This window comes from Balaenoptera borealis, assembly GCF_965194805.1.
Source record: "Balaenoptera borealis genome assembly, chromosome: 6".
In the NCBI taxonomy this organism is placed as follows: Eukaryota; Metazoa; Chordata; class Mammalia; order Artiodactyla; family Balaenopteridae; genus Balaenoptera; species Balaenoptera borealis.
In genome coordinates, this window is record NC_138863.1 from 77,131,462 (window position 1) to 77,150,221 (window position 18,760).

Sequence of the window (18,760 nt, forward strand, 5' to 3'; positions counted from 1 at the left end):
AAAATTAAGTTAACATGTGTAAATAATTTAGAACAATCATAGCTTATAATTATTTTTGTTATCATTGGCTAATGTACTTATCTTTGTCTATATACAAGCAACAACTCTTTCTTAGATGTTCCTCTCCCTCCCCTTTTCTTGAAGGTAAATTTTATTTCATTTCCCAAGTATGTGTAATATGTTCGAGATTCAAGATCAAATAAAGAATTGCAGGTTCCTTCCCTTCTCGAATATCATAACTTTATATCCCTTTTGTCTTCTGTGATGATGAGAAGGCTCTTCCGGGGTTTCTAAGCAGACCTCTCCCCCATGTCACTTCCACATCACCAGTTCTCATAGCAGACTACACATTGTCTATGGACTGACCAAAAGCCAGATACGAAAATAGTTCATTTTCCATAGTTTTATTGAAAAAAAAAGCTAGAAACATAATTCTTCATTTGGAGATGAGCATGATTTAAAACCATGACTCATATCCATTTCGTTTTACAGATGGTGACTGAGGCCCAGAGAGACAAATTAACTTGCCTGAGGACGTGCGGCCCTGGGCGGAGGAGGTGGAGGAGGACTCATTATGCATGGTGCTCATGCAGACTGGCCACGTGACCTCAGACGTCCCCAAAGCGTTTGTGGGTGCACTGCAGCAGCACTGGTCCTTTTAAATACCTGTTCTCTCAAATAGCTATTCTAACTCTTCCAACTTGGGAGCAGCACCACTTAGTACTCCATACCAGTTAGGAGTTAGAAATATCCTTCAGGGCTTCCCTGGTGGCGCAGTGGTTGAGAGTCTGCCTGCCAATGCAGGGGACACGGGTTCGAGCCCTGGTCTGGGAAGATCCCACATGCCGCGGAGCAACTAGGCCCGTGAGCCACAACTACTGAGCCTGCGCGTCTGGAGCCTGTGCTCCGCAACAAGAGAGGCCGCGATAGTGAGAGGCCCGCGCACCGCGATGAAGAGTGGCCCCCGCTTGCCGCAACTAGAGAAAGCCCTCGCACAGAAACGAAGACCCAACACAGCCATAAATAAATAAATAAATAAATAAATAAATAAATAAATAAATAAATAAGAAATATCCTTCAGTGCATTTTAGCTCTAAGTGGCCCCAGAGTGGCATAAAAGTGTTAACACGCTCCCCTAACAAGAACTTATGTGACCCAAAAGCAATCCTCTAGAAAATAGGAAACGGAAAAGGATTCATGGGTCTGTATCTAATATTGGAACAAGTCTTTGTGCTCTCATGAAAGTCCCTAAAATAATCATTTTTTTTTTACAGCATCGTTCAATAATTGATGTATGAAATGATAATGCTGACTCAGAAGCAAAGATTTAATTATATCCCATATACTCCATTTAATAAGGAAGAGAAGAATGTAATCCATTTTAGAAAGAATAATGATGGCTTTTAAGTTTGATATTTAGAGTTTAATAATGTAGTCAACTTCCTACTGAACCGTTCCATTCAGTTGCCCAACAGGTGTCTCAAACTCAACATGTCCAAAATAAACTCAATAACCACCCTCAAATCATCTCCTCCTCCATCTCCGCTCTCAGGAACCTGGATCAAATAATGCCCTGCAAGAAACCTGAGATCTGTCCTTGACATTTCCATCTCCTCCACCCACCAAAGCCAGTCAAGCAAGCTCCCAATATCTCAAATACCTCTTCATTTTACCCACTTCTCTCACAACTCACTGGCACTACTCCACTCTAAGCAGGCCTCACTTCCCACAGAGAATTCATGAAAGGCTACCACAACTTCCTACCCTGCCTCCGTGAAGAGGTGGCTCTTCCCCAGTCTAGTCTCCACATGTGATCTTTCCACAACACAGAGGTGATCATGTCTGCTATCTTTTAAACCTCTTCAGTGGCTTCCCATTTTTTTCAAATCCATTCAGTGGCTCTTATTCACTCGCTTAGTTATCTGTATTATGTAACAGATACATCAAACCCACATCCAAAACAAATCTAGGACCCTAATTACGCCCCACATTCAGTCAAAGTACTCACACCCACCCCATGCCACTGTTGCCCCCTACACATGACAAACGACATCCTAAATCCTATGTTCATAATTAGCTTTATTGCTTTATAAAAAGTCTTGTCATATCTCTGTAGAGTCCTAAAGTGTATATTTTAAATTTTTAGTTAGTTTTAGCTTTTCAAACTGTACCATGCCATATATCATCTCTGAAAGATATCAATATAACTTCTGTACTTACTATTGTATCATGAGGATTAATTCATACTGGTACAGGTTGCTGTGGTTCATTCATTTTGACTAAAATATACTATTCTATTTCATTTTATATCACTATTCATACATCAGCTTTTCCTTTGACTGACCTATGGATTATTTTCAGCTTTTATTTTTATGAACAGTAGCACTATGAAACATTTGTTTATATGGAAAAACTTATATCACTAGGAGTGCTGAGTCATCCATGAATTTTTTTAGATTTCAGAGATGATGCCAAACCGTTATCTGAAGTTACTATAAAAATGTGGAGATGCATCACCTCTAACAACTGGTATTATCAGCCTTTTTAATTTTTGCCAATTGAATGAATATAAATATATCATTAAAGTCTTGGTCTGCATTTCCCTCATCACAATTAATGTTAAATATTTTTTCATAAGGTTCTTTTTTAGTTTTGTTATATTTGTTTCCTTTTCCAAGAAGTGTCTATTCATGTTTATTGCCCATTTTTTCCTGTTGGCCTATGTGGGCTTCTCTTACTAATAACGGGAGTTATTTATGTATACCTGACAATAACCTCTCAGTTACATGTTCTTTGAACATCTTCTACAGTTTGTAACTTCCCTTTTTACTTTTTTTAAGGTATATTTAAGTGAATCAACTTTCTCAATTTTAATATAGTCAAATTTATCAATATTTTCTTTTATGGTCAATGATTTTGTACAGTGTTTTAGAATTGTTCCTTAATTCATGGTCTTATAAATGCCTATTTTTTTTTCTGCTAAAAGTTAAGTTTTCTTGTGACATGAATATTTCCAAAGTATATCTTGGTTTATGACATGAGTTAAGCAGACAGCTTTATCTGTTTTCCACCCAGATTACCATTTTATTTTCAGCTATATTTATTGAAGAGCTCTTCTTTCCCCCATTGATCTGTAGTGCTTCCTCAGTCATATACTGAATGTTCCAAACGTGTGTGTGTGTACTTCTAGGGTCTCTATTCTGTTGCATTGTGCAGTTTGTCTACCCTTTGTGCCAATTACTACAGTCTTGATCACCAAGACTTTGTTAAGGAATTTGCCAAAAGTCACACAACTAATTCAAGGCGGAGGAGGTGAGGACCAGGTTGGTCAACAAAGCTGGGCTTTTAACTGTGGGGTAATCTTGTTATACCACCTATGAAGCCAGAGGTCCTGATGCTTGGGATTTTTTTCTTTGCCCATTACTGGGCTATGCTCTTCTTCTTCTTTTTTTTTAAACTGAGATATAATTCACATGCAACTTTGTGTAAGTTTAAGATGTACAACATGTTAACTTGAGAGGCACTTAAATAATTGATGATTTGGTGAATGAATGAACATATCTCAAAAATTAATTCAGAGTGTATGCTAATATTGGGTATTTACAAATTGTTTAAAATTTAGAACTAGAAGGGATCTCAGAAAACACCTATTCCAAGCCCTTTGTTTTAATAATGGAGACACAAATGTCCGGAAAGGTCAACTTTTTTGTCAAAAAAGCCTGTTTTTAACATATCTAGAACATGCAAGTTTCAGTCAAGTGCACTTTGCACAACATCACCTACCTGTAAATAAAATATTATTTGAAATACATGGCACAAATTCCTAAATAAAGTAATATTCTGAAATAATAAGTAACAGTAGAAGATGAAATTAAAAACCATAAAGCCTAATTTTCATTTTTTCAAGACAAATATTACTGTATAACATTAAATAAGTCTTAAAAATAAAGAGAGTATTGTTTAATTTTACATTTTAAGTACATGGAAAAATTACTATTTTTGCCTTGCATCATTAAATTTTACATTTTGAGATTTGAAACTGAGCATTAAGCACTTAAATCAGCAAAACTGCTTTTTTGGTACTTCCAGAAAAGGCTGTCATAGTTTTGCTGAATCAGATTATAACATTTTTTGTGACCAATCTAGAAGTCTCCGTTCAACAAATGACAAAGTGATCATTCTAAACTGATGTGATCCATCAAAACACACTTCCACTTTCAGCCAAGCATCAGCTCAACTGGTTCTAACAAAAAAACAAAAAAGGCTGATTTATTCTGGGATCCTAACCAAAGTTCAGCAAATTAATCCCCATATTCATTTATCAAAAACTGATGGACTCATAAAGTTCTCCTCTTTGAATAATTCTAGTTAAAGGCATAAAAAATGTATATAAACTACCTAAATGGGTCTAAGTTCTGTCAGTTCCAAAGTACTTTCTCTCAATTCTTTGTACTAGTCAAAAACTGTAGTGAGAGAATTAGACTCATTTTGAAAAGAGGAAGATAATCAGAATTTCTCCAGTTGGGCCAGAGCATTATTGCAAAGCAAACTAAAGATGTCCAACAAACTCTTTTGACAAAAATTAATTTTTGGAAATGCTTTTCTCTGTTTCCCTAAACTTCACACAACTGATAGTATCAATGAAATTCATTTCATTAGCATATTTTGATTAATAAATAACCTCAAAAATATCTGTAACATTAAAAGCAGATTACATCCATTAAATAAATGCAAATCTCAAGTCAGTAATTTAGATCCACTTTTCCAAAAGATACAAACATATCAACAGGGACTCAAAGTTTACCTTTTGTCATGTTTATAAAGAAACATTTTGCTAAGTAGAGAATTAATGTAAACTAGATTTTTTTTTAAATGTTTAATTCAATGAGAATAAAACTAATTTCAAGCATGCTTAAGTACTTTAGAAGCACTCATTTACTAGGAATATTTTAGAAGTAAATTAATAGGTATTTAAGTCAATAGAAAGCATAGAAAAATTACTTGGAATAACTTCAGGAAATGAATCTCTATGACTTTACTTAATAAATCACCATTTATATAAATTATTATGTTTCTTTAGCATTCACTCTTATCTAGTCATTGAAACTGGTTCCTAAATAGGGAATATTGAGTTAAAGTGACTTTATAATACACTTGAAATTATCTTTTGCCTTTAACATAGGGCAACAACCTGGTAGCCCACAGGTTAAATCTGGCCACCAACATGTGTTTTGTTAAAAATACATTGTGCCTTTTTTTTTTGCATTGCTTTTGGAAGTTTTAAGGGCTGTCATGTGTAGTCTCATTTTGCTACAATCCTCACCATCTCACTTCAGTAGTTTTCCTCTTTTATGTTATGTGCTTGGACTCTAAAGGCTTATGCTTCTGGAAGCCTAAATTTAAAATTCTGTCCAATTTGAATGTTCACTACAGTCACAAAACATTGGAATTATTAGAATTAGAAGGTACCTTAGAGGTTAGCTAACTCCTCATTTCTTCTGACAAGACACCTGAGGCCAAGAAACGTAAAGTAGCTTTCCCATGGTTAAATGTACATTAATAGTTCTGCCCAAATGTACTTCTGAGTCAATAAACTTCTATTTTGAAATTTCATGCTTTGTCATGAGTCACCACCATTTTTATCGCTATGAAAGAAACATTTGCTTCATAAGCACTTACCCCTGAGGGCAGGTAGCAGGGACCTCTCCTTCTTGTCATCACATTTGTTACATTCACTGAAGTACAGGAGTAAGAAGACATCAACGAGAACCCACATCAGTGAAGTGGCTAGAACCACCTTGCAGTAAACAAACCTCCTCATGTCTTTCCTTGATTTCTAGTTAACACAGAGATCGAAGACAGATACAACTGTGATAAATCCAAGCCACAGGGGTGAACTCCAGGATAAAGGCAGGATGCATCCCACTGTATTTTAAAAAAAAAAAAAAAAAAGAAGAAGAAAAATTAATTATTGAACAGTTTATTTTGCATAAATGTGATATAACATGAAATATATGACTTATTTAATGCTCCCATATATACCGGCACTTGGCCTTCAAGTTCAGAATTAAAAGCCCAAATAAATGAAAGTTGTAAATAAGCCAGGTGGCTAAAATTCTAACAGCTAATCCTAGATCTGCCACTACTCTGCTGGGCCCTTGACAACTACTTGATTTCTTCAAGTTGTATTGCCTTTTTCTTAAAGTCCTTTCATGGTATTCTGTAAAGCACCAGGTTGTAAACTAGTGCAATTCTAAATTTACTGTGATTCAGCACTTTTAAGGAGCCAATACTGCTGAACTAGAAATCATCCTGGACTACTATATATTGCAGTGGCTAAGAGCTGGACTTTATGCATAGATAGGCCTGGGCCTATTTACTTCCTATGTAGGGGAGACTTTCTAAGCCTCAGTTTTCTCATCTATAAAATGAAAATAATAATGCCAAACTTAAAGATTTGCTATGAGGACCAAATACGATAACACTTGCAAACTGTCCTGCAGAACACATAGTTATTAATGTTAAGATATAAAACAAACACACACAAAAAATTCTCAGATTCTCAAAAAGGGCAATTACATGGAATAAGTCACCAGTTATTTAGACTTAAAAAGCCCATCTGGTCTGCATAGAAAGTATCCACTACAAATGTGCATTTGAGAATGGGCAGTACAAATTCAAAGAAATTATCAGAGGATAATACATTAATATAAAGTGACTTAAAATAACCAGAGCAAGAATTCTAAAGGCATAACAAAGACATGTGTGCAATTATTGAGAGATATTCAATACCATACACATATTTGTTTTATTTACACTACATAGAACAATAACTACCTGGTTAATTCATTTCTATCTATACAGTAACTATATCAAAATAAAAGTCTCATATAATTTGCTACATTAAAATAATAGAAACTGAACTATATATTTATTGATGTGAATAAGATAAGTAACAGTTTTGACAGATATTTGAGGAGCACAGCTATTAAATACAAAGATACTTGGACTATTTCAGAAACACTTGTCTCAAAATAAAAACATCAAAGTACAATTTGCTGAGGCAGAAGTTCTTTAAATTAATGGCAGCTGACTTTGCATCATAAAGCAACACAAATGCTGTTGCCTGTTACAAATCTAACCAGACTAGTAACAAATTCAAAGTTTACATGAAGTGACAATTTAAAAAATTATTATAACAAAGACTCTACTTTCAATGTCTACATAAAATTTACATTTATTCAACATATATTTAAAACAGAAAGATACAAAATGTACAAATCCAAGGAATGCATGATATCTGAGGTTTATTTGTTATTTTTCTTGAAAAAATGGCATGCTAATTATTTTATTTCATTTCAACTTCATTTTTCTGTAAAAATTATAACTAAACACTGGAACTCAACCTCTAAACCTGACGACAAGGGAAGGATTCCCATATATATATTTCCTGTTACTTTATGTATATTTCACTGAATATGATATTTGAAACAATTCAAGCTGTTAAATTTTCTGTCTTTCTTTGGTCCTAAGATGGAACAGGTGCCTTCAGTTTGTTGTAGAAAAAAGTCCTATGGAAAAGCATATATAACACTAATGGTAACTAGATGGCCATTCCCAGATTTAGAAGGAATACCTTAAAATAAAATATCCTATAATAAAAATCTATATATTATATAAGATCTATATATTACAGGATCTTTTTATCATAAAGATCTATAATAAAAGACATAAAAAGAACCATCCCTGGCTGTGTCATAAAACGGAAACATGAGTTTAGGTAGGCATTTTGCCTCTCTGTGCTTCATTTTCTTTACTTATATTTCCTTCCCCATCCATCTCACAAACTTGTAAGGCTTAAGCAAAATAACGAATGAGAACATTTTTTAAAAGAAATATAAAGAATATTATTATAATAGAAAACCTGAAATCACTTAATATTAAATATTAAAATGTCTAAGATAAGTCATTTCCTAATAAAAGCCTAACAGTAGAGGTTATTGAGAATTTAATTTAAACTTTAGCCATAATAGAAAGTGAAAATCACATCTTATTGCCACTTCAAGCATCATTCAAATTATTCTAACTTCATACCCTGGTACATCTATATGTCAAGATATTAACACTGAGAAAACTCTGACTTTACTATTTTATGTGATAAAACTAAGCTGCTGTAAACATTTTTGTTTATTTATGAAACAACCTTTCCTTATATATTTCAAGTTTTTAATTCTATCTACTGTGAAAACACCTCTACCTAAAACATACTAAATTTTGTCATTCTTTATCTGGTGGTACTTGTAAAATAGTAATCTCCTACACTGTTTCAATACTCATCTTCATAAGAACAAAACTGATTGAGCAGAAGCATGGTACCATATACAAAGTAACACTAACCAACATAAGCACAGTTGGTGGCCCAGGTTTATTTAAGAGAATCAGCATCTGTATTATGTTTTTATTCCAGTAAGTCCCTGTTTATTTGCAAACACTACTCTGTTTCTCAAGCCAAATCCAAGTTCTGCAATATCCCTGGCTTGCCAAATCAGTGTGCAGCATGACTAACTTTGCATAAACTACAGGCTCTTCTATCCAAAAATACGACCCCTTTTCTAATCGTTTCAAAATCTTTTGAGCACAGTTATTCCCCTCTTTAAAAATATTTCTCTAGATAGGAAAACGTCAGGAGTTAGAAAGCTATCAAGTAACATCTTTTTATTTTTTTAATTAATTAATTAATTAATTAATATTTATTTTTGGCTGTGTTGGGTCTTCGTTGCTGCGCGTGGGCTTTCTCTAGCTGCGGCGAGCGGGGGCTACTCTTCACTGCGGTGCGCGGGCTTTTCATTGCAGTGGCTTCTCTTGTTGCGGAGCACAGGCTCCAGGCGTGCAGGCTTCAGTAGTTGTGGCACGTGGGCTCAGTAGTTGAGGCTTGCGGGCTCTAGAGCGCAGGATCAATAGTTGTGGTGCACGGGCTTAGTTGCTCTGCGGCATGTGGGATCTTCGCGGACCAGGGCTCGAACCCGTGTCCCCTGCATTGGCAGGCGGATTCTTAACCACTGCGCCACCAGGGAAGTCCTCAAGTGTCATCTTGCTAGTCATATTGCCTTTCCTTTTCTTCTTGCCCACTAGATAATGGTGTTAGCCAGAAATTCTGAGATATTACAGAATTTTTGTTTGAAAATATACACCATTTTTACTATTCTATAAAAAAATGTATTTCAAATATAAAAAAATAAGATCTAAGTAAAGCTTAGGAGTTTGGTAACTATGTTTTTAAAATAAGAAAGAAATTTTTGTTTTTAATTAGGAAGTTATCACTTACGCGGGGAATCTACTCTAGTTGCTATTAGACATATTTTTATCTGTAGCCAAATATTTTCTTTTGTAGAAAACTGCATAATAGGTGCAAATTTATTAAATCTGTTTTATGAGGCTACACTTAAGGCTGCCAAAGGATGAAGCTCGTGGAAGACTGTGGGCAGTACTTCCAGAACTTTCAGGGACCGAACACACTTTAAATGTTTTAAATAGCTAGGCAGGAGCTTCTGAGAGCTGATGACTGAACAATTATGCAGTTTGGTTTAAGGACTGATACATCTAGTGAGTAAGCTTTGAAAAAATACCCTGAATTAGTTACAGGTCTTATTGAGAGAAAGTCTGATCTTCACATGAATGAAGATTTAAAATTCAGGTGGGCTAGAGGAACCTATCTGCAGCCTAAACCAGAGTCCACCATAAAAACCACTGTAAAGCGTAAAACCCATGCCACAAGGAAAGATACACTAAGAGACAAAGAAGCAGTCAATGATAATGTTAAATGAATGCCTCATGTGGAAAGATGGTGGAAAAGAAGAAAAAAAAATTACTTCACTTGCATTTAAACTAAAGAAATTTCAAATATTCATAAAATTTGACTATTAGGATGAAACCAAGCATAAGACCTACGACTCTATATTGCAGAGTTACAATGCCATGATCTGAATCGGGGTTCCCACACTCACTAATTGTAAGGCTTAATTCAAGTTTCTTAGATATTCTATGCCTCCATTTTTCTATTCACAAAATATGAACAGTAGGCGCTACCTCATAAGACTCTGAGTATCTAATGAATTAATACACATAAAGCTCTTATAACAGTGCCTGACACATAGGAGGAGTTCAATATACACTAGTTATTATTAGTAGTAATATTTTCATCATGAACAGCATAGAAAGAATAAGAAAAAAAGAATGAGAATTCTCTTCCCCAATCCTTCTAGAAGCAGTGTATGTTCAGTATGTATGTTTAGGGGGTCAGGAGACAAGATGAGCATCACAAATATATTCAGTATTTAAAGTATATTTATATTAAATTGAAAATGTATTTAACGTTAAATATATTCAATATTTGAGCATTACAAATATATTTTATATTTAATTATGAAAAATATATTTAACAAATGTAGTTGCTGATGGAGTATGGGTTACACAGGATTTTACAATTGTCAAAACTCATTGAACTGTACACTTAAGATCTGTGCATTTCACTCTATGTAAATTATAGCTCATTTTCTTAAGGCAAAACCAAAATGGTTATGCACCTATTATATGATTCCCGGATTTAATGACATTTTGATTAACTAAAGAAATTATAGTCCAATTGCATCAGATAAGAGTGCTTCTACTTATGACCTTTCTGATCTCATTTCTTACCAAGTGACCAGTCCCTTTTCTCTGCCCACTGATATGGTTGGTCATAGCTCCCTGCTCTTACTTCCTTCAAATCTTAGCTTCTAGCACACGGAGAGCTTTCCTACCAACCTATATAAAAGAGCACACAACTTAATCACTCTATATTTCCTTAGCTCACTTTATTTTTCTCTTGGTACCTATTAACAACCTCCCAGCATATTAAAAAAAGTTTTTTTGTAATTTGTTTACTATTTGTCCCTTTTTCTTAAATAGTAAGCTGTATGAGAACAAGGTTTCATATCTCTTACATATGCCCTCTCTCACTTCAATATATTTAAATTTTAAAACTCCAGCAGTGTTTTATGTGCAGACTTGTACTCCTCCCTCCCCCCAAAAGATTCATATGTGAAGTCTTAACCCCCAGTATTTTAGAATGTGACTGTATTTGGGGATAGATCCTTTAAAGAGGTAATTAAGTAAAAATAAGGTCATACAAATGGGCTCTCATCCAATATGACTGGTATCTATCTAAGAAGAGGTTATTAGGACACAGACACACACAGAGGAAAGGCCATGTGAAGACAGAGAAGGTGGTCATCTACACACAACACAGAGAGGCTTCAGAATGACACCAACTCTACTGACACATCGATTTTGGACTTCTAAAATCTGTGAGAAAATTAATTTCTGTTGTTTAAGTCACCCAGTCTGTCATACTTTGTTATGGCAGCCTTAGCAAACCAATACACTGGTTAAATTTAACTTTCCCCTACACCACTCCTACATGCAAACAGATGAACATGACTAGAAAGAAACCCCAAAAATATGCTGCCTGTTCTCATTTTAAATCTATGAATTCACACTGGACTTGCAGTGCCTGGCAGCCATCCTGCAATAGTTCTAGTCAAATCCATCTCCATCCCTCAGATAACATTTGCACCTTGTTTGCCTTCAGACTGCCATCTCCATCCTATTTCCTCTCAGCTCATCACCACATGTGTTCATTTAGCAGAGAAGATATAAACAATCAGAAGAGAATTTTGCATACTGCCACGTGGAGTGTATCAACTTGCTGGTTCCTATTACTGCCACCCCTAAATCTGCAAGTCCAAGTGTGACAATGGAGGAACTATCCTTTTAGGAGTACAACACCCTCCGCTCCCACACATGCACGAACTTTACTGATGCACTTGTCTCTTTTGCACCAGTTTTTCTTCTCGAATGAGTCATTTCTATCAATACAAAGATGCTATATGGAAAATCATCTTAAACCAAGTTGACCCCACCCACATTCCTCTTCAGCGATCCTTCCAGCTCTCTGCTCACCTGTAATGCAAAATTCTGCACAGAATTATGTATAATCACTGTCTACACACCCCATATCCTTATCCTCCCATTCTCTTTTAAACTCAACAGGCTTAAGCTCCTTCCACTATATGGAAAACATTTTGGATACAGTCATGGTCAAGTCCAATTGTCAATTCTCAATCATCTTACAAAACTCCTAGGCAGGATTTGACGTAAATTAGCCAAAATACTTTGTACTCTTTTCTGGCAACTCTTTTCTTTCACATTCTCTATTTGATCTTACAGCAAATTCTGTTGGCTCTACCTTCAGATTTAACACACTTCTCACCAATTCCACTGCTGCCGTTCTAAACCAAGCCACCATCACCAACTTGACATATTGTTTCAACTTCTTTTTTTTTAAACATCTTTATTGAGATATAATTCACATACTATTAAATTCACCCATTTGGTGTACAATGCAATGGTTTGTAGTATAGTCACAGAGTTGTGCATCCATTACCACAATCAATTTTAGAACACTTTCATTACCTTGAAAGAAAGCAACTCCCCTTTGCTGTAACCCTCCAACCCTCCCATTGCCCCTAGCTCTAAGTTACCACTAATTGAGTTTCTGCCTCTATAGATTTGCCCATTCTGAACATTTCATATAAATGAAGTCATACAATATGTGGTCCTTTGTGACTGTCTTCTTAAGTTAGCATAATGTTTTCAAGACTTTATCCATGTTGTAGGATATACCAGTACTTTATTTCTTTTTCTTGACAAATAATATTTCATTGTATGGATATACCACATTTTATTTATCCATGTAGCAGTTGATCCCCATTTGGGTTGTTCCCACTTTTTGGCTATCATGAATAATTTGGTGATGAACATTCATGTACAAGTTTTTATACAGACATATGTATTTGTTTCTCAAGTATATACATAGGAGTGGGATCACTCAATTATTTTCTTAAATACACCCCCATAGAAATCTATTCTCCACACAGAAGGCAGTCTGATCATGCTAAAACTTAAGTTTGATCAGATCTCTTCTATGTTCTGATCATTACTGACAAATGGCTTTTTTATCACATTTAAAGTAAATTCCAAATCCTTAACTTCACTATAACACAAACAAATCTGGACCTTGACTACTTTTCAGATTTCATCTTCTAACTCTCTCTCCTTTACTTAATGCACTCCAGAATCTTTGTGCTTGAAGTACCCTCTAGAACGCCGTTCCCCTAAGTAATCCAATGGCACAACCCTTCACCCTTTATTCAGATCTCTGCTCAAACATCCCCAGAGTCTTCTTTTCTGGGCCAACTTATCTGAGATAATGCCCTTCCACCATCTATGCAATATACTTATGTGGTTTATTCGGAATACATATCACTAGTACTTGTTAATTTATTTATTGCCTGCTTCCCCCCATGGAATTATGTCTATTATTCTCTGTGCTATCCTTAAGACACCAAAAACATTTTCTGGCACAAAATAGGTGCTTGATAAACACCTGTTAAATGAATGAATGCAAGAAGGACCGAGAAGTAAAAGGTCTGGTAAAAATGTGGGGAAAATTAAACAAACCCTGGCAGTCATAATAATGAAAACTGAAAACATTAAACATTCATTTGGTTGAGCTGTGGGTGAATGGTGCTCTAAACTGAAAATAACTTGTTCACCAGCATAAAGCTGCTCTCTTGCTCCATGCCCTCTGAAACCTCTGGTCCCCTCTACCCTGACTTCAACTGCTTTAAGACAAAAATATGATTAAGGGTGAAGGTGAGGGAGGTTGTCACCAGAGCAGACTGAAGTTCATATGTACCTGTATAAATATGGTTCAGAAGTTAAGGGGGGATGGTGGGAGGAGAATTTCCACCTACAGCTCTGTTTGAGTATGGCTCTGTTTGGTACAGGCACCCAAGTCATCATCTTACCCAGTCTCAGGTTACACTGTTGCTGTTCTCGTCCCATCAGCCACCTCTGGCAACAGTACTGTGGCCCATGAAACTAAACTGGGTCGGTTTTCTGATTTCCAGACCGCCTACAGTCTGACAATGCTGTGTCTTTTGTCTCAAAGGCCACTCAATGATGGAGTAATAGTAAGGGTATTAGATTTTCCATAAACTCTACCAAAGTTTTTGCTGAATGTTGGAATGACCTCCTCAGAAACTGACTGAAAAAGATATCTGAGCAAACTTCTAATCAACTCCTGGTCCACCCACCTGAGCAAGACAGTGGCTTCCTAAGTTTGGCCTTCCCAAAAGAAAGTTCATCTTCTCGTGGCCGCCTACTGATTAATGATCAGGATGAAATGGGTGGGGAATTTTATAAAATTATTTTTGAACATATGGATTCCACCCTGTCCATTCCTGAACATGGTGCATTTTTCTCTCCCCAACAACCACCTCGAGTCAGTCCGGTTGGCATACCTCTAACGGGCAGTGCAGCCACAGAGAGGCCTGGAGCATTAAAACTTAATTCTGACTCCACCACCTGGATTCTTGTGTTGGACTGACATGGTCCTAGACCATGAGGGTAATAAGCTCTTTGTTGTGTACACTGCTAATGGAATCCAACTACAATGGACAATGTGAGCCAACATAGGTGGTATCTGTAGTTTTTGTAAAAATGCCCTTGTCCCACTCATATTTAACCCTTCCGTATGAAAGGTCTGAGTCACAGTAAAAGATGTTGAAAAAAAGAGATGATGTTATATTTATTAGGCTAGGACACACAACATGTCATGGCTATGGAGGGAGCTTAACAACCCTGATATCTGAGGAGAAAACAAAGTGTATCCAAAGAGGTGGAGGGAAGTGGTGGGCGGGGGGCGGTCAATTCATACTCTCTTTGTCACCCCAACATTAGAGCCTGGCAATATAATCACATGGCCTGCCCGAGTGAAGCATCTTCCACAGCTGGCAGTCTGAACTACTATCTCTTTGTCACCTCATCCATATGCTATAAAACCGAAACACTCATATGGGCATGACCAGACCTGAACTAGCCTGCTGTGCCTGATGCCCTCAATGGCAGCTACCAAAAAGAGACCCTTTCTCTGCTTCTCCTGATGTCTGAGCAGCTTTGAGTTATGCTCTATATGGCAATCCAGGCTATAAATAAGTCTTCAGTGACATGGCATATGCTTAACCATATCAATGTAATGGTGATCCAAATCAAGTTTATCAACAAATATTGAACTAGAGTGACCCATGTCCCTTTGGACTTTATGTTTGGATCTGGGGCAGAATGGCCTATGGACTATCTTGCCATTGGGGACTGAGGTACTTGATTGCCTACTGCAATGACAACCAAGGATCAGCAAATCGGGCTAAATTCTCTTGCACTAGTCACCCTGGATAATAAGGTGGCCTTAGACTACATCTGGGCTGCATAAAATAAGACCTACTGATACCCTCTGAGACTTATTTACAACGATTGAGTCCAGGACCCTGGGAGACATGATTGAAGTCAAAACTGCAGGTTTGCCTAATCCTGCTGTTTTAAGTTTTGCTCGTAATAACCTTAAGTAAATACAGTATGAGAAAAATTGAATGGAATCGTTCCCAGCCTCTATCAGATTAATCAAGATGTTCAAAGGAATGGCAGACTCATGTGAAAATTCACCAGAAGCCAAAATGATGGAGGACCCAAAGGTAGCTATTGTTGGGAGACCCTCCTCCTTAGAGTCTCTCACACTCCTACACTTCTCACTGTGTATGCCTATAGGCAGGGCCCCAAACACTCTTCACACAGGCCATTTCTCAGGGCTGTGTTTACAGCGAGCAACTTAAAGAATGAGGTGAAGTCTTTCTCTGGGACAAAGGTCTATCAAGGGAAGAGAAAATCATGACAGTGTAGTGTTAAAGATTCCAATAGAAGGAATACTGTAAAACAGAGGGCATGATTAATGGTACAAGATCATGCTAAGAGATCAAAGAAGTATAGTCTATATGTAGTCCCAGGACTAACTTCAGTGGTGTAAGAAAAAACAGTTTCAGACAAGCAGGGAAAGCAAGCCCCCGTGTGTTGAGGTGTGAATGGAGGATGAGGATTTGGGACAGAGAATGGAAACAATTCTTGGAAATGTTTAATCGTAAGTAGAGATAAGAGTTACTGTGTAGCTGAAGGTGGACTTGGAATGAAGGGAGGATTTGTGCATAGATGCTTATTTGTTTTTAAGCAGAAAGATACTTTGACATGTTTAATGCCAATGCGAAGGAAATCAGGAAAGAGGGAGAAGATTGAAGATACAGAAGAGGAAGAAAATATTCATTTGAGTTATAGGGCTCTTAGGACACATACAGGTATAAGGTCCAGAGCATGCATGATGGCACCGGCTCACAGAGGAAGACACATCAGAAGGGAAGAATGAAAGGATTTATGGATAGAAGTAAATTAGCAGGAACCTTGAATTTCACAGATGCTATTTTCTCTGTATGGCATCTTTTAAGAAGGAGAAAAGGAGAGTAGTGTGGGGTTAGAGCACAGGACAGTAGAAAATGTTTTATACCAAATTATGGAGAATGGAAGATATATCTCTCTAGAAAAATACATAGAAGTTGCATCTCAGAGTAGAGGGCTCAGCCGAAGTTGTCATCCCAGATTCTCACCCTGTTTGCCTGGGGTATATCACCTCTGATGCCTGCCCAGAGGGACTCAGGCATGCCTCCCTCGCTATTCCTTTATGCCTTCCATGAAAGGGGTTAACTCCAGGTGGTAGGTATTTTATTTTATACTTTTCATTTTTTTTAACAAAGTATATCAATTTAAAAATCAGATTAATTAAGTATGACTAAAGCAAACAGAATACTGTATGATTCAAATCTCAATGAATTCTTAGTTAACCTGATTTGGATGGGCTGAAAATGACTTGTAACACCCTTCTTTCCTAAAAATTAATGATGATGCATCTTGCCAAACCTTTGCACTCATACCTACAGACACAGCAAAGGAGGAAAGCACAGCGAAGTAAGTAGAAACCCAAAGAATTTTGCTCTAAGCTAGCTGCATGTTACTGGGGGGGGAAAAAACTGTGGTCGTGACTAACATGGATAAATGCCCAAGTGACTCGATTTCTCTCCCTCTCTCTCCCTCTCTCTTTCTCTCTCTCTCTCTCCCTCCTCCCTCCCTCTTTTTCACCTGGACCCTACTGTTTCCAAGATACCTTCTAGTTTGACTCTCTGCTGCTCAATTGGGTGTCTCTGGTACTGACTGAGGTTGCCTGGCAACATGACCGATGGAACACTCACCAGCCTGTGTGGTGGCTCTATTTTTTGGTTCGCAGGTGGGAGATTTGGATAGAATTTCATAAGGTTTCCACATTGCAATTCTGTTTCATTCCAGTGAATGTGTAATGAAGTTTATTGCTTACAATATTATTACTATAGCTCATTGCATTATTCATCATTGTTTAGAGGTTTTTATTTTTTGAAACTACTATTAATACTTCCAACATTTTTAAAGAGGTTGGACTGCCCTTCAAAAGACTTCCTACCTTTTCATACGCTCATTATCATAAAGCCAAAATTTTAAAGAATATTAAAAACCAAAAGGTTATTGATGGGGAAGAGATATAAGGGGAACTTCTTGGGGATTGGAAATGTTCTGTATCTTGATCTGGGTAGTAGTAACACAAGTACATAACTATGTAAAAATTCATCAGTCTGTATACTTAATATTAGTGCACTTTACACACTTTAATATACATTCTAGAGTTTTAAAAGGTGCTGACAAGATGAATAAACACACATACACATACAGAAACAGAAGCTCTATAAGCTTGGTATAAGTTTTAAAACAAAAATAATCTCTAGGCTTTTATCACAGAATATAACATCTTCTTAAAGACCAGACACTGTTGCCGCATTTCATCAGTTTAACAACAGAGACTGTTTTGCCATATGGCAACCATGCTTTTACTAATAACTTATAGAGAAGGAGCCTTAACTGTCACTTCGACTGGACAAATTGAGGAGAGTAGACAGCCCTAAAAGCCACACACTGCAGATGATTTGCTTTTTGTTTCAGCTTCACTGGATCGCAAGCTGAATGCCTCAGATGGAGAGAAAGATCACATCTAGAAATTCACCTCAAGGAGAGACTTCATACACAAGTCATACACATGCCTTGCTGGTCTGGCCTCTCTGGGGTGAGCTAGACGTACCACTTCCTACAACATAACATGGACAGAAAAATACATTGGCAAAATCTAACACAAACTTTAAAACAGTGGTCCTTAGTAGCTTTATTTTGCTGTATTTTATTTATAAAATTTTATCTTACAATCTCCATACCAAAGAGTGAGGGTGTTTTCTGTACTTTACCCATTGGACCTTCTAAATAGCTTAGCACTAAAGCTGCACAGCTTTTAAAAGTACTTTTATGTTGTTCTTTATGCTCATCATGGCTTTAATAAATATTGCCCAATTTATAAATGAGTAATCTAAGGTTCAGAGAATTTAAGTGACTTGCCCCAAATGACACACTTATCTAAGCCAGCATCTTCCCAACCAGAATTTGAAGCCAGTTTTCTAACACACACCATGTTGTTTAAGGAATACCTATTGTTTCTTTCAGAACTGGCAAAACCTCCCCACCAAGCCAGTTCCTGTAAAAATTCAACTTTAGTTTGTCTAAATATGTCTTTATCACTTATTTCCTGGTCTTTAGGATATTTCTTTTGACAAGAAGATCTGTCTGAGGCAAATAAAAATGCATAGAATTGTGGTGCTTTAAAGCTGTGGAATAGGTAGTGGAGGTCCACTCGTCCACCTAATTCATT

General features: G+C 36.6%; 1 protein-coding gene across 7 annotated transcripts in view; it reads right to left on the reverse strand.

The window, feature by feature from the left end:
• GALNT13 (polypeptide N-acetylgalactosaminyltransferase 13) overlaps window positions 1-18,760 on the reverse strand; it is a 545,878-nt gene that overhangs the window by 480,958 nt on the left and 46,160 nt on the right. For all 7 annotated transcript variants that reach the window (XM_082395756.1, XM_082395754.1, XM_082395758.1 and 4 more), the window contains one exon: window positions 5,680-5,925. In XM_082395756.1, the coding sequence (XP_082251882.1) occupies window positions 5,680-5,821 (142 nt within the window). In that variant the 5' untranslated portion in view covers window positions 5,822-5,925. The remainder of the gene's footprint in view (window positions 1-5,679; window positions 5,926-18,760) is intronic.